The following is a 14,290-nucleotide window of genomic DNA, read 5'->3' as shown; positions in this document are numbered from 1 at the left end:
GAGCTGTTCTAAATGCAAAAGATACAAACAGAAGATCTTGATAAGAATGACATCAAATAGATGCACAAGCATCACATTGTTTTTATGATAAGTTTCGAACACATAAAGGTAGAGACACGATTCTTAATGCTACAAGCTGAACTAACTGTAAGAATAGAAGGGGTCAACAGAAAAATGGCTAGAGATAATTAGCTTACATCAGCAGAAAACTTCAAAGGATATACCACTGAGAAAGGGTATAAAAATTGGACTTTCAAATGGGAAGACGGATTCGCTTGAAGGGGCTAGGACTAGTAATAATCCATAAGAACATAAGAACATAAGAAATAGGAGCAGGAGTAGGCCAATCGGCCCCTCGAGCCTGCTCCACCATTCAATAAGATCATGGCTGATCTGATCCTAACCTCAAATCTTCTATCACTCTGCATCCACCCGAACCCATGTGATCTCCCGGGAGAGGCGAAAAACCAGATAAAGACCCAATGGCCAATTTGGGAGAAAAAAATCTGGGAAATTCCTCTCCGACCCATCTAGGCGATCGAAATTCTTCCAGGAGATCACTCTGTCCCTATATTTTCTACAGTACTTACCTTCTGTAAAGGCGATCTCCACCCCAGCCAGGAACAGGAATAAAACCATCTCCTGAAATCTAACAGAATTAGAACACAGTAGGAGCAGAACAAGGCTACACGGCCCCTGGGCCCGCTCCACTACCCACAGGGCCATGACCATTCCGAACCCAGACTCATGTCCAATTTCCTGCCCGCTCCCCGTAACCCTTTATTCCCTTTACTTCTAGGAAACTATCTATTTCTGTTTTAAATTTATTTAATGATGTAGCTTCCACAGCTTTCTGGGGCAGCAAATTCCACAAACCTACCACCCTCTGAGTGAAGAAGTTTCTCCTCATCTCAGTTTTGAATGAGCAGCCCCTTATTTTAAGATTATGCCCCCTAGTTCTAGTTTCACCCATCATTGGGAACATCCTCACCGCATCCACCCGATCAAGCCCCTTCACAATCTTATATGTTTCAATAAGATCGCCTCTCATTCTTCTGAACTCCAATGAGTAGAGTCCCAATCTACTCAACCTCTCCTCATATGACCACCCCCTCATCCCCGGGATTAACCGAGTGAACCTTCTTTGTACTGACTCGAGAGCAAGTATGTCTTTTCTTAAGTATGGACACCAAAACTGTATGCAGTATTCCAGGTGCGGCCTCACCAATACCTTGTACAACTGCAGCAATACCTCCCTGTTTTTATATTCCAACCCCCTAGCAATAAAAGCCAACATTCCATTGGCCTTCTTGATCACTTGCTGCACCTGCATACTAACTTTTTGAGTTTCGTGCACCAGGACCCCCAGATCCCTTTGTACTACAGTACTTTCCAGTTTCTTGCCATTAAGATAATAACTTGCTCTATGATTTTTCCTGCCAAAGTGCATAACTTCACACTTTCCAGTATTGTATTCCATCTGCCAAATCTCTGCCCACTTACTTAGCCTGTCTATGTCCCTTTGCAGGTTTTTTATGTCCTCCTCACTCACTACTTTCCGTCCCATCTTTGTATCATCTGCAAACTTTGATATGTTACACTCGGTCCCCTCCTCCAAATCGTTAATATAGATTGTAAAGAGTTGGGGACCCAGCACTGACCCCTGCGGAACACCACTAGTTACTGGTTGCCAATCTGAGAACGAACCATTTATCCCAACTCTCTGCTTTCTGTTAGAGAGCCAATCCTCCACCCATGCCAGAATATTACCCCCAATCCCGTGATTTTTTATCTTGAGCAATAATCTTTTGTGTGGCACCTTGTCAAATGCCTTTTGGAAGTCTAAATACACTACGTCCACTGGTTCCCCTTTATCCACCCTGTATGTTACTTCCTCAAAAAACTCAAGCAAATTTGTTAAACATGACTTCCCCTTCATGAAACCATGCTGAGTTTGCCCTATTAAATTATGTTTATCCAAATGTCCTGTTACTGTCTCCTTAATAATGGACTCTAACATTTTACCAACCACAGATGTTAGGCTAACAGGTCTATAGTTTCCAGCCTTCTGCCTACTACCCTTTTTAAATAATGGTGTTACATTAGCAGTTTTCCAATCTGCCGGGACCTTTGCCGAGTCCAGGGAGTTTTGGAAAATTATTACCAATGCATCCACAATCCCTACCGCCACTTCCCTCAAGACCCTAGGATGTAAGCCATCAGGTCCAGGGGATTTATCCGCCTTGAGTCCCATTATTTTACCAAGTACCACTTCCTTAGTGATTTTAATTGTATTTTGTTCCTCCCCCCCTAGAGCCCCCTGTTTGTCCAGTGTTGGGATATTCTTAGTGTCCTCTACTGTAAAGACTGATACAAAATAATTGTTCAGTGTTTTTGCCATCTCCATGTTTCCCACCATTAATTTCCCGGTCTCATCCTCTAAGGGACCAACATTTACTTTAGCCACCCTTTTTCTTTTTATATAACTATAGAAACTTTTACAGTCTGTTTTTATATTTTTTGCTAATTTACTTTCATAATCAATGCAGCTGTGGATATGTCATGGTTTGTGTAATTTGGATTAATCTTACCCCATTTCCTGGACTGGAATATTATTTTAAAATGTAAATACATTTACATTCTCCTTTAAAAACTGAGTTGACTATAAAATTTCCATTTTTACTGCCTGCTTATTATTCTGTTTTGTCGCAGATTTAAAAAAAAATCTAAATCGCCATGACAACAGAGTGTGTGTGGTCACCTGAAGCACAAGATGACAGACTGGACAGCAGCGATCAGCTATGCAAGCATTTAGGTAATTAATCTGGTGTGATGTCCACAGAGACAGTTCATTACACCGATGGAAAAAGATTTCGTCAGCCAGGCTGAAAGAGTGCAAGATGTTCCTTTGAAACATGAGCGGAGTTTGCTTCAGGGCACGAGATTGCCCAGCCCAGCCAGATGGAGGCACAGATGGAAGGTGCATCTCCTCAAACTGCTCGAAATACAAATGGGAATCACTGTCCTTAAAAGTGCCGTGTGCTGCAAGAGTGATTTGATTTGGCACAAAAAAATGTAGATTATTTAGTTTGCATTAGAGAACAGGTATTGTGTTAAATGGGCAGTACCGAAGGGGTAACCAGCGAAAAGTTGCCAAGGCATTTGTATCTGTCGCTGCTTCATAATGTGTGCACGGTCCAATGGGCACTTTTACATTAAATGAGTGCAATTGATGACAGGTGAACAGTATCCTCACCATTGATGGCTCTCTCCAATATTAAGTATAGTGGGCTAAAAATTCAGGGGCTTAACGCCACCTGTTACCGGCAACAAAATGGCGAACGAACGGCAGCCGCTGCTCTTTCGGCAGCTGGTGGCGGGTCCCACGGTGCCCTCCATTTTGGTCCTCTCTCTGTCGTGCTGCCAGTAAGCATTAGTGACCCTGCAAAAAGAAACAATGGCGGATTGGTGATGTCAGGCGGCATGCGGCGCCGACTTAAAGTCACCACAGCCAACTTCAACCCTAGCACTAAGTTCAGTTTTGGGTTACAACCATGCCAGAGAAACCCAACGTGTAAAGCGACTGACAGAGGCGCTGTCAGCACCTCTTAAAAGGACACACACATCTTTCAGGTATTTGCATTTAAACTTTTGGACTTTTTTTTTGTTGTTGATTTTATTGAAGTAGTGGCTTGCTGCAATAGATGTTAAAAGTTTTTTTAAGTGTGTAGGGAGTGCTGCTGGACACTTGCAAGGGCTCGGATGGTAAATGAAGGACTCTGAGAAAAACAGAAAATGCTGCAAATACTCAGCAGGTCAGGCAACATCTGTGGAGAGAGAAATAGAGTTCATGTCTCAGGCCGAGATGCTGCCTGAGCTGCTGAGTATTTCCAGCATTTTATGCTAGCATTTCAGATTTACAGCATCCGCTCACAGAGGGAAGAGGAAGACACAGAAGAGGAGGAAGCCAAAGAGGAGGAAGCAGACGGAAGGATGCATCCGAGACAACCCCTGTGTGGCCGGGATATCCGGGATGGAATCATCTGTCTGCAGTCCCAGAGACCACAACCCCAATTTACCTTTAGGAAGATAGGAACATAGGAACAGGAGTAGGCCATTGAGCCCCTCGAGCCACTTCCATCATTCAATGAGATCATGGCTGACCCTTGATCTAACTGCATATACCCGTCTTTGCCCCATAACCTTCAATACTTTTGGTTAACAAAAATCTATCAATCTCAGATTTAAAATTAACAATTGATCTAGCATCAATTGCCCTTTGCAAAAGAGAGTTCCAAAATTCTACCACCCTTTGTGTGTAGAAATGTTTCCTGATTTCACTCCTGAAAGGTCTGGCTCTAATTTTTAGACTATGTCCCCCTAGTCCTAGAATCCCCAACCAGCAGAAATAGTTTCTCTCTATCTACCCTATCTGCTCTCGTTATGAGTTTCCGCTGACTTAAACTAAATCCCACAAAGCCACATTCCCTTATTTTTAGTCATCAGTCGCAGGTCTGGTCTCCCAAGGCACTTAATTTGGAAGTGGGAATGGAAGTAAATGGAAGAGCAGTAAAATGAGGCCCCAGGTCTCCAACATTAAAACTGCCATTTTAGCACCACTTGCGAAATTGACCAATCATTTTGTGGCGGCGCTAAACACCACCGCCACGATCTCCTGCGCCGGCAGATCGTGACGCCAGTCAAGTGTACAAAGTCCCGGTAGCATAGAAACATTGAAGATAGGAGCAGGAGTAGGCCATTCGGCCCCTCGAGCCTGCTCCGCCATTCAATAAGATCATGGCTGCTCATCCAAATTCAGTACCCTGTCCCTGCCTTCTCTCCATATCCCTTGATCCCTTTAGCCTTAAGAAATATATCCAACTCCTTCTTGAATATATTTAATGAATTGGCCTCAACTGCCTTCTTTGGCAGAGAGTTCCACAGGTTCACCACTCTCTGGGTGAAGAAATTCCTCCTCATCTCTGTCCTAAATGGCTTACCCCTTACCCTTAGACTGTGACCCCTGGTTCTGGACTCCCCGACCATCGGGAACATCCTTCCAGCATCTAGTCTGTCTAGTCCTGTTAGAATTTTATAAGATTCGATGAGATCCCCTCTCATTCTTCCAAACTCCAGCAAGTACAAGCCCAATCGACCCAATCTCTCCTCATATGTCATTCCTGCCATCCCAGGTATCAGCCTGGTGAATCTTCGCTGAACTCCTTCCATGGCAAGAACATCCTGCCTCAGATAAGGCGACCAAAACTGCACACAATACTCAAGATGTGGTCTCACCAAGGCCGTGTACAACTGCAGCAAGACAGCCTTGTTCCTGTACTCAAACCCTCTCGCTACGAAGGCCAACATACCATTTGCCTTCTTAACCGCCTGCTGCACCTGCATGCTTACTTTCAGCAACTGGTGCACAAGGACGCCCAGGTCTCGTTGCACTTCCCCTTCTCCCAATCTATTGCCATTCAGATAATAATCTGCCTTCCTGTTTTTGACACCAAAGTGGATAACCTCGCATTTATCCACGTTATATTGCATCTGCCATGCTTCTGCCCAATCACCCAACCTGTCCAAATCATACTGGAGTTTCTCGGCATCCTCCTCACAGCACACACGCCCACCCAGCTTTGTGTCGTCTGCAAACTTGGAGATATTACATCTAGTTCCCTCATCCAGATCATTAATATATATTGTGAATAGCTGGGGTCCAAGGACCGATCCCTGCGGTACCCCACTAGTCACTGCCTGCCACTTGGAAAAAGAGCTGTTTATTCCAACTCTTTGCTTTCTGTCTGCCAACCAGTTCTCTATCCAAGTCAATACCTTGCCCCCGATCCCATGTGCCTTAATTTTACACGCTAATCTCTTATGCGGGACCTTATGGAAAGCCTTTTGAAAATCCAAATATACCACTTCCACTGGTCCTCCCTTATCTATTTTACCAGTTACATCCTCAAAAAATTCCAGTAGATTAGTCAAGCACGATTTACCTTTTGTAAATCCATGTTGAATTTGTCTGATCCGGTCACTTTTTTCCAAGTGCTCTGCTATTACATCCTTTATAATGGACTCTAGCATTTTCCCCACTACCAATGTCAGGCTTACCGGTCTGTAATTCCCCGTTTTCTCTCTACCACCCTTTTTGAACAGTGGGGTAACATTAGCTACCCGCCAATCCGCTGTTCCAGAGTCTATCAAATTTTGGAAGATGACCAGCAATGCATCTATTATTTCTAGGGCCACTTCCTTAAGTACCCTAGGATGTAGATTATCAGGACCTAGGGATTTATCGGCCTTCAATCCCATCAATTTCCCTAACACCATTTCCCTACAAATACTGATTTCTATCAGTTCCTCCCTTTAGGCCTAGAAATTGAGTTGACGCCGCGCCAGGGCTTTAGCGCCGGAAATTTAGCGCCGGCGCTAATTCCCTTGCGCGCGCCAAAAATTCAGTAGCGCCGTGCCCAGACGGCTGCCGGCGCTACTGGCGGGCGTGAGTGCCTCCCAATGGGCGCTGAGTGCCGCATTGCGGCGCTAATCCGGCGCTGCGGCACCCGATGTGGTGCGGCAGGCTGGGGAAGTGCAGGCCTCCTCCTCCCGCTAAGGAGGCGCTGCCTTCACCCGATCGCTGGCCGTTTGATTTTTTCAAAAATGAGCCCGGCACCTCGGACAAGTGCTGGGCTTGCAGGCCAGACGCATCTGTTCCGCGGGGGCGGGGTGGAGGAGTCCGGGGAGGGAGGTGCGGGCAGGCGGCCGGCGGGAAAGCGGCCGGCCGCCGCGCGACCTTAATGCGCCGGCACTAACTTGTGTAAGACTCGGTTGCCAGAGTCTTAGTTGCGGCTGCCACGGGCGAGGCGGCCGCAACTGAATTTCGGCGTTCGGGCGCGTTGCCACGGCAACCGGGACGCTGCCCACACCGATGACGTCATCGGTGCCGGCGCAGCGCAACCGGCTAACGCCGATGGCAGCGCCGAAGTGAATTTCAGAAACGGCTATCATTGCGGCGCTAGGCCCTCTAGCGCCGCAAAATGGGCGCTAACCCTACTGAATTTTCAGCCCTATGTTCCCAGACATCTTTGGGAGCTTATTTGTGTCCTCCTTTGTGAAGACAGAACCAAAGTATGTATTTAATTGGTCTGCCATTTCTTTGTTCCCCATTATAATGCCCCAGACCGGATATTGAGTGGCGCCCCCTGCCTTAGCGCCTGCCGCTAGCAACGACAGGTTGAGGGGAGCGTTTTCAAGTCGGGAAGGGGCTGGAGGAGTGCTATTTAAAGGCGGGCGCTTCCTGCCTTTTCTTGTTGGCAAAATTTTTGGTTTTAACACTGTCCTCAGGAGTTTTGGCCCTCAGCACCACTTCTGAGGTTCCTAAGCGCTGAGCTCTTTCCCTGGGCCTATCCATTAGTGCTTCCAGCACAATTGCTTTCGCGGTCTTTCCAGGCTGAGATTCAAGGCTGCAATGAGCAGGGTGTGGCTGGCCAGCAAGATGGCCCCTCCCCTTTAAGAACTGGACGGCGCCAGTTTGTCTGGCTTCCATGGTAACTGACATCGCCTGAGCTTCGGTAGCGTTCTGAGGTAGCGCCTCGCTCCCCGACGTTAGCGCCTTAAGAGAGGTGTGTAGCACCTGATTTAGCGCTCCAATCACCTCCAGGGGCGATAGAGGCGAATTTTGCAGTCAGAGGCGATAATTAGCGCTGGGCGCTAAACTTTGCACCCGGCCGATAATAGCGCCCTTTGGCGACACGAAATTATTCCCCCCTAAGTGACTTGCTGTGTGTTTCTGATATTTTCTGTTTTTTATTCCAGTTTGTACATGATGGGTTCCCAAGGTTTTACATGATATTTCCCAAGTATCCATACTGGCAAATTAAGAATAGCGGGCAGTCTTATCTGCTGTGCGAGTCAAAGATTTTTTGATGGAACTACTACAGTACTTAACTACAAGATAGTTTCCTGTACAAGCCTACAGGTCAAATCAACGTTACCCTGTTCAGTGTATTTAAATGCACCCACACAATGGGCACTGCACCAGAGAGCGGTAGGACATGGGTTTAGGTCACTGATTCCTGCCGAGTTCTTACAGATATCAGGGACTTTTCTATAGAAGAGAAAAGAGGGAAGAATTAGTGGCCAGGTCAGTCCAGGATTACCTGCTGTCAGAAACAAGAGCAACACTAGTAGAGGCCTGGGAGTAGGCAATGACTGGTGCAAGGCTGGGGAGATGTTGAAAAGAGAAAAAATAATTTTAAACATGAAAGGGGATTAAGTTTCAGATAAAACACCCCAGCAATCTGGTAGCTTGAGCAACAGTGTATGAGACACTCAGGCAGGGAGCTTGAGATTAAAATAATTTTGATAATCGGGGGGCAGTACTGTGTGGCGGCAGCAGGTTGGTAGAGGACCTTTGTCTTACGGATGTTTAGTGTAAGGCCCACGCTCTCGTACGCTTCGGTGAAGGTGTTGATGATGGTTTGGAGTGCGACCTCCGAGTGAGCGCAGTCACAAGTGTCATCTGCATACAGTAATTCGATGATAGAGGATGGGACGACCTTGGGTCTGGGCTGGAGGCAATGGAGGTTGAACAGTTTCCCGTTTGTTCTGTAAATTAGCTCCACTCCAGTGGGGAGCTTACTGAGGGTGAGATGGCGCATTGCAGCAAGGAAGATCGAGAAGAGCGTTGGTGCAATGACACAGCCTTGCTTGACCCCGGTTCATACGTGAATTGGGTCTGTGGTGGAACCGTTGGTCAGGATCACGGCTTGCATGTCATCGTGAAGCAGGCGGAGGATGGTGACAAACTTTTGAGGGCAGCCGAATTTGAGGAGGACACTCCATAATCCCTCACGGTTGACAGTGTCGAAGGCCTTTGTGAGATCAAAGAAGGCCATGTACAGCGGTTGGTGCTGTTCCCTGCATTTCTCTTGTAATTGACGTGTGGTGAAGATCATGTCCATTGTGCCCCTTAGTGGGTGGAATCCGCATTGCGACTCTGGGAGGAGCTCTTCGGCCACTGGGAGGAGGCGATTGAGGAGGATTCTTGCGATGACTTTGCCTGTGACAGACAGCAGGGAAACTCCTCTGTAATTACCGCAATCAGACTTGTCACCTTGAGATTAACATTAGCTTGCTGACAAGGCTGCAACTTGGAGCACTTCACAGGTGTAGTAGATTCAATCCCAGGTGCTAAGAATTCGGCAGAAGCCATCCAAATTTCCAAAAAGGCAGTGCCTGTCAGGAATTTTAGAGTGGAGTTGAAAGTGTCCACAGCAGCATCTGCTGGTTCTGCTGCCTGGACCACTCTGCAGGAGCCCGTCAGTACTCACCAGAGCATGTCTCAACCTTCGTCGTGGTCTGCTGCAGGCTTCCTAACCTCGCCGTCATGAGGGCACAGACCTTGCCACCAGACACACAGCGACCAGCTGAGGAGGAGGAGGAGGAAGCGGAAGACGAGAAGGAGGAAGCGGAAGAGGAGGAAAGGAGGAGGCAACACAGCCCCTTTCTGCCTGGGCTGTCCGTGATCGACTCATCCGACTAAGGTTCCAGTGAATTCAACCCTAATTCCACATTTATCAATAGTCCCACACCTTACCACCCCTCTGATACGGACCATCACAGCGTCCTCTTTGCCAGAATGGTGATATGAAAGCCACCACAAAAGAAACATTCAAATTAAATTTATACATCAATCCATCAAATATTAAATTAAAAAGTCAACTCATCACCCTTGTGCATTCCCTTACTGCCTGTCTTCCGTGTGCATTTGCCTGTCCTAGTGCTGCACCATGACTGTTGACTTTCAGTGGGGAGACTGCAGATGGCCTTGCAGGACGACCTCAAGCAGCTCTGGGCCTAGAAGGCCCGGCTGTAGACTGCTCCACCTCGGCATGGGCAGCACCAGTCTGGGCTGGCTGGCTGACAGGCGACAGCAAGGGCACTGGCAGTGGTGGGAGGACAAATGTTGTCATCCTTAGAGGGGACATCAGGTTTGTTCTCCATGGAGCCACTGCCACTCCCCCAGGGCGGCGCCTCAGCAATCTTAGTGACCTGTTGGAGAACAGATTGCTGCACAAAGTGGAGGAGAAGCATCCGGGAAGGCGGCGAACACCTCGAGTCTCTTCGCCGCGAGCAAGCGGAAGCCAAGCGCAAACAGCGGAAGGGGCGCACGTCAACCCAAGCACCCCACCCACCCGCCCCTTCAACCACCGTCTGCCCCATCTGTGACAGAGACTGCAGGTCCCACATTGGGCTCATCAGTCACCTGAGAACTCATTTTTAGTGTGGAAGCAAGTCAGTGAGTGTGGTGCAATGTGTTTGGGTGAAGTGTGTCAGTGAGTGTGGTGCAATGTGTTTGGGTGAAGTGTGTCAGTGAGTGTGGTGCAATGTGTTTGGGTGAAGTGTGTCAGTGAGTGTGGTGCAGTGTGTTTGGGTGAAGTGTGTCAGTGATTGTGGTGCAATGTGTTTGGGTGAAGTGTGTCAGTGAGTGTGGTGCAATGTGTTTAGGTGAAGTGTGTCAGTGAGTGTGGTGCAATGTGTTTAGGTGAAGTGCGTCAGTGAGTGTGGTGCAATGTGTTTGGGTGAAGTGTGTCAGTGAGTGTGGTGCAATGTGTTTGGATGGTGTTCCTGTCATGGTTGAATAGTTGACAGTGTTTACAAGCTGTGAGATGTGGGTGTGAGGCTGGCAGCACTGGTAATTGTGTGAGGATGAAGTGAAGCTATGATTGTGAGGTATGAGTCGTGTTTGTTGGAGATTGTTGGTAGGTGAGTGATGCGGGTGTGGTGCATTGAGCAGTGTGTGAGGCTAGTGGGGCAGATGGTGGGATTTGGCATTTGAAGATTAATTCACTGAACTTGACCACTCATGCAATGTCATTACATTTCTTCCTGCACTACAGCCAGGTCCTCGGGGTGCCACTGCTGGCATTGACAGCTGTGGCTATCTGCTCCCATTGGTGTTGTGTGGATACAGGACCTCTCTCCTCCTTTCCACCTCCTGCACCAAGGCCTCCAGTGCTGCATCAGTGAACCTTGGTGCACGTTATCTCCTCTGTTGTGACATCAGTAGATGTTTTGCACTCTCTCCCCCAGCCAGTTGAATGAGCTGCTGCGGGCAAAATGCACCTCCCCTTTAAGAGGTGCAGACTGCCTTTAAGTAGTGCAGGCTAGCTTTCATTGGTGCTAACCTCGCACAAACGTGGGCCCCCTCCTGAGTGTTCAGCCACTCAGCAGCATGTTCAGTGCTGAGCTGAATGCCACAATCATTATAATGAGCAGGCAGCACGAAGGCTGTATGTTTCCTCCATTCCTTTCAATGGGTATGGGCTGATCACGTATCGCCATCTCCATGCCCGTTTTCAGGTGCAATGCAATTTTTAGCCCCATGGATTTAAAGGGCCAGTCGAAGCATGGATACAGAATTGGCTAAGAGACAGAAATCAGACAGCAGTGGTGAACGGTTGTTTATCACGCTGGTGGGAAGTCTAGAGTGGTGCTCCTCAGGAGTCAACACTAAGATCACTGCTCTTCTTGATACATATTGATGACCTGGACTTGGGTGTACGGGGCATCATTTCAAAGTTAGTGGATGACACAAAGCTTGGAAATGTAGTAAACAGTGAGGGGGATAGTAACAGACTTCAGGAGGACACAGACAGACTGGTGAAATGAGCAGACACATGGCAGATGAAATTTAATGCAGGGAAGTGTGAAGTGATGCATTTTGGAAGGAATAATGAGGAGCGGCAATAAAACAAAATGATACAATTTTCAAGGTGGTGCAGGAACAGAAAGACCTGGGGGATCACATACACAAATCGCTGAAGGTTGCAGGACCAGTTGCGAGGGCTGTTAAAACAGCAGACAGGATCCGTGGCTTTATAAACAGGTGTAAGAAGTCACACAACACCAGGTTATAGTCCAACAGCTTTATTTGAAATCACAAGCTTTCGGAGCGCTGCTCCTTCGTCAGGTGACGAAGGAGCAGCGCTCCGAAAGCTTGTGATTTCAAATAAAGCTGTTGGACTATAACCTGGTGTTGTGTGACTTCTTACATTTGTCCACCCCAGTCCAACTCCGGCATCTCCACACCATTTATAAACAGGGGCATAGAGTACAAAAACAAGGGAGTTATTGCTCAAGCTTTATAAATCACTGGTTAGACTTCAGCTAGAGTATTGGTGTTCCCCAGGGGCCGGTTCTAGGACCACTGCTTTTCTTGATGTATATTAATGACTTGGACGTGGGTGTACAGGGCACAATTTCAAAGTTTGCAGATGACACAAAACTTGGAAGTATAGTGAACAGTGAGGAGGATAGTGATAGACTTCAGGAAGACATAGACAGGCTGGTGAAATGGGCGGACACGTGACAGATGAAATTTAATGCAGAAAAGTGTGAAGTGATACATTTTGGTAGGAAGAACAAGGAGAAGACATATAAACTAAATGGTACAATCCTGAAGTGGGTGCACGAATAGATAGACCTGGGGGTATGTGTGCACAAATAATTGAAGGTGGCAGGGCAGATTGAGAAAGCAGTTAAAAAGTCTTACGGGATCCTGGGCTTCATAGAGGCATAGAGTACAAAAGCAAGGAAATTATGATGATGTAGGAATGTTTAGTTCCTATCAAGAGACTGAGGTCGACTCAGGCGATCAAACAAACGATGTTTAATGTGAAACTAATTGAGTTTAACAAACAGATGCAAGAAAACTACGAATACAGGTCTAGTCAGTTCGGAAGCTCCACGAGGACTGCTTGGACGGTCCCGTGCTGGCATCATGACGTCATCACGTTTTTCCTGCCGATGGGGGATCATGTGATGAACGGCGTGACGTCATCGTGTTTGCCCGCGCTCTTAAAGGGACTGCGCTCTGTACATGCAAACAGTATATACAAAGATACAGACTCAGGCTGTAGTTAACATATTGTTAAAGGGAATTATATACATTTGATCGGAGTCCCTTAGTGGCTCCGCCACATGCGCCCCCCCAGAATTGTCTTTAACAGAAAAAGTGAAACGGCGAGGAGGCCTGACAAGCCTGTCAGAGCGACTTCTGTACAGTTGGAGTGGAAGCTGCTGGACGGCGGGCGGGCTGGCGGGCGGGCGGTTGCGCTTGATCTGGCGACTGTGGGCGGTCGGCCATGTTTTGGCAGCTGTGCGGTCTCGACCGGGTGGTCAAGGTCCAAGTGTGCCGGCTTCAACCGGTCAACCGAAATGTGGTCCGGTTTACCTCCGTAAGGATATGTGTAAACCCATGAGAAGGTGGAAGTGGCCCCACCAGGTCCACATTCACGTGATCGAACCGTCACTCCGGAACAGCGAAGGTGGCCAATGGAGCTTTGATGTGAAGCTGCACCTTGGCCTTTTGGCAGACCACGCAGGTGTTAGCCCAGTCACGGACATCCATATGCATGCCCCGCCAAACGAACTTGGATGACATCAGCCTTTGCGAGGCCTTCATGCCAGGGTGTGACAACCCGTGTATGGCGTCAAACACTTTTCGGCGCCAGGCGACCGGCACGATAGGGCGAGGATCTCCTACGGAGACATCACAAACTAGCGTGGTGCCTGCGGTGTGGAATTTGACGTCGGCCGCTTGGAGGCTAGAGGGGCTGGTTCGGTAAGCTTGCACCTCTGGATCCGAGGCTTGATCTGCAGCCATGAGGGCATAGTCGATCCCGAGCTGGACTGCCTGAACGGTCGCGCGGGAGAGGCAATCCGCCACCAGGTTGTCTTTACCGGCCACGTGCTGAATATCAGAATTCAGAGATAAACATTAATTAACTGGCGCTGTTGTCGGGCTGACCACGGTTCGGCAGTCTTGGCAATAGCGAACGTTAGTGGCTTATGGTCTACAAAAGCAGTGAAAGGACGTCCTTCCAGCAAGAACCGGAAATGGCGGATGGCCAGAAAAAGAGCCAGCAACTCCCGGTCGAAGGTACTGTACTTCCGCTCATTTCGCCGTAGTTGACGGCTGAAGAACGCAAGCGGTTGCCACGTTCCATTTACCCACTGTTCCTGCACTGCACCGATGGCGTAGTCTGACGCGTCAGTGGTGAGGGCGATGGTGGCACTTGGCAGCGGGTGCGCCAGCATGGTCACGTTGGCGAGGGCGCATTTTGTGTCAACAAACGCCCGGTCCATGTCGACCGTCCAGCTTACTGGGTCCTTGCCAGACTTGCCCTTGAGGGCCTCGTACAGGGGCTGCATGAGCAGAGCTGCCTTAGGTACGAAGCGGTGGTAAAAATTTACCATCCCGAGGAACTCCTGCAGGGCCTTG

At 48.3% G+C, this 14,290-nt stretch overlaps 1 protein-coding gene across 1 annotated transcript in view; it reads left to right on the top strand.

The window, feature by feature from the left end:
* Window positions 1–14,290, top strand: part of ppp1r17 (protein phosphatase 1 regulatory subunit 17) — a 64,616-nt gene that overhangs the window by 16,800 nt on the left and 33,526 nt on the right. The window contains exon 2 of the mRNA XM_085992142.1: window positions 2,713–2,815. Within this exon, the coding sequence (XP_085848268.1) occupies window positions 2,737–2,815 (79 nt within the window). The 5' untranslated portion in view covers window positions 2,713–2,736. The remainder of the gene's footprint in view (window positions 1–2,712; window positions 2,816–14,290) is intronic.

Source organism: Somniosus microcephalus, chromosome 7, assembly GCF_052327205.1.
Source record: "Somniosus microcephalus isolate GS21.2 chromosome 7, FLI_Smic_1.0, whole genome shotgun sequence".
NCBI classification, from domain to species: Eukaryota; Metazoa; Chordata; class Chondrichthyes; order Squaliformes; family Somniosidae; genus Somniosus; species Somniosus microcephalus.
The sequence above is the reverse complement of the archived record's forward strand: the minus strand, read 5'-3'. Positions and strand labels throughout refer to the sequence as shown.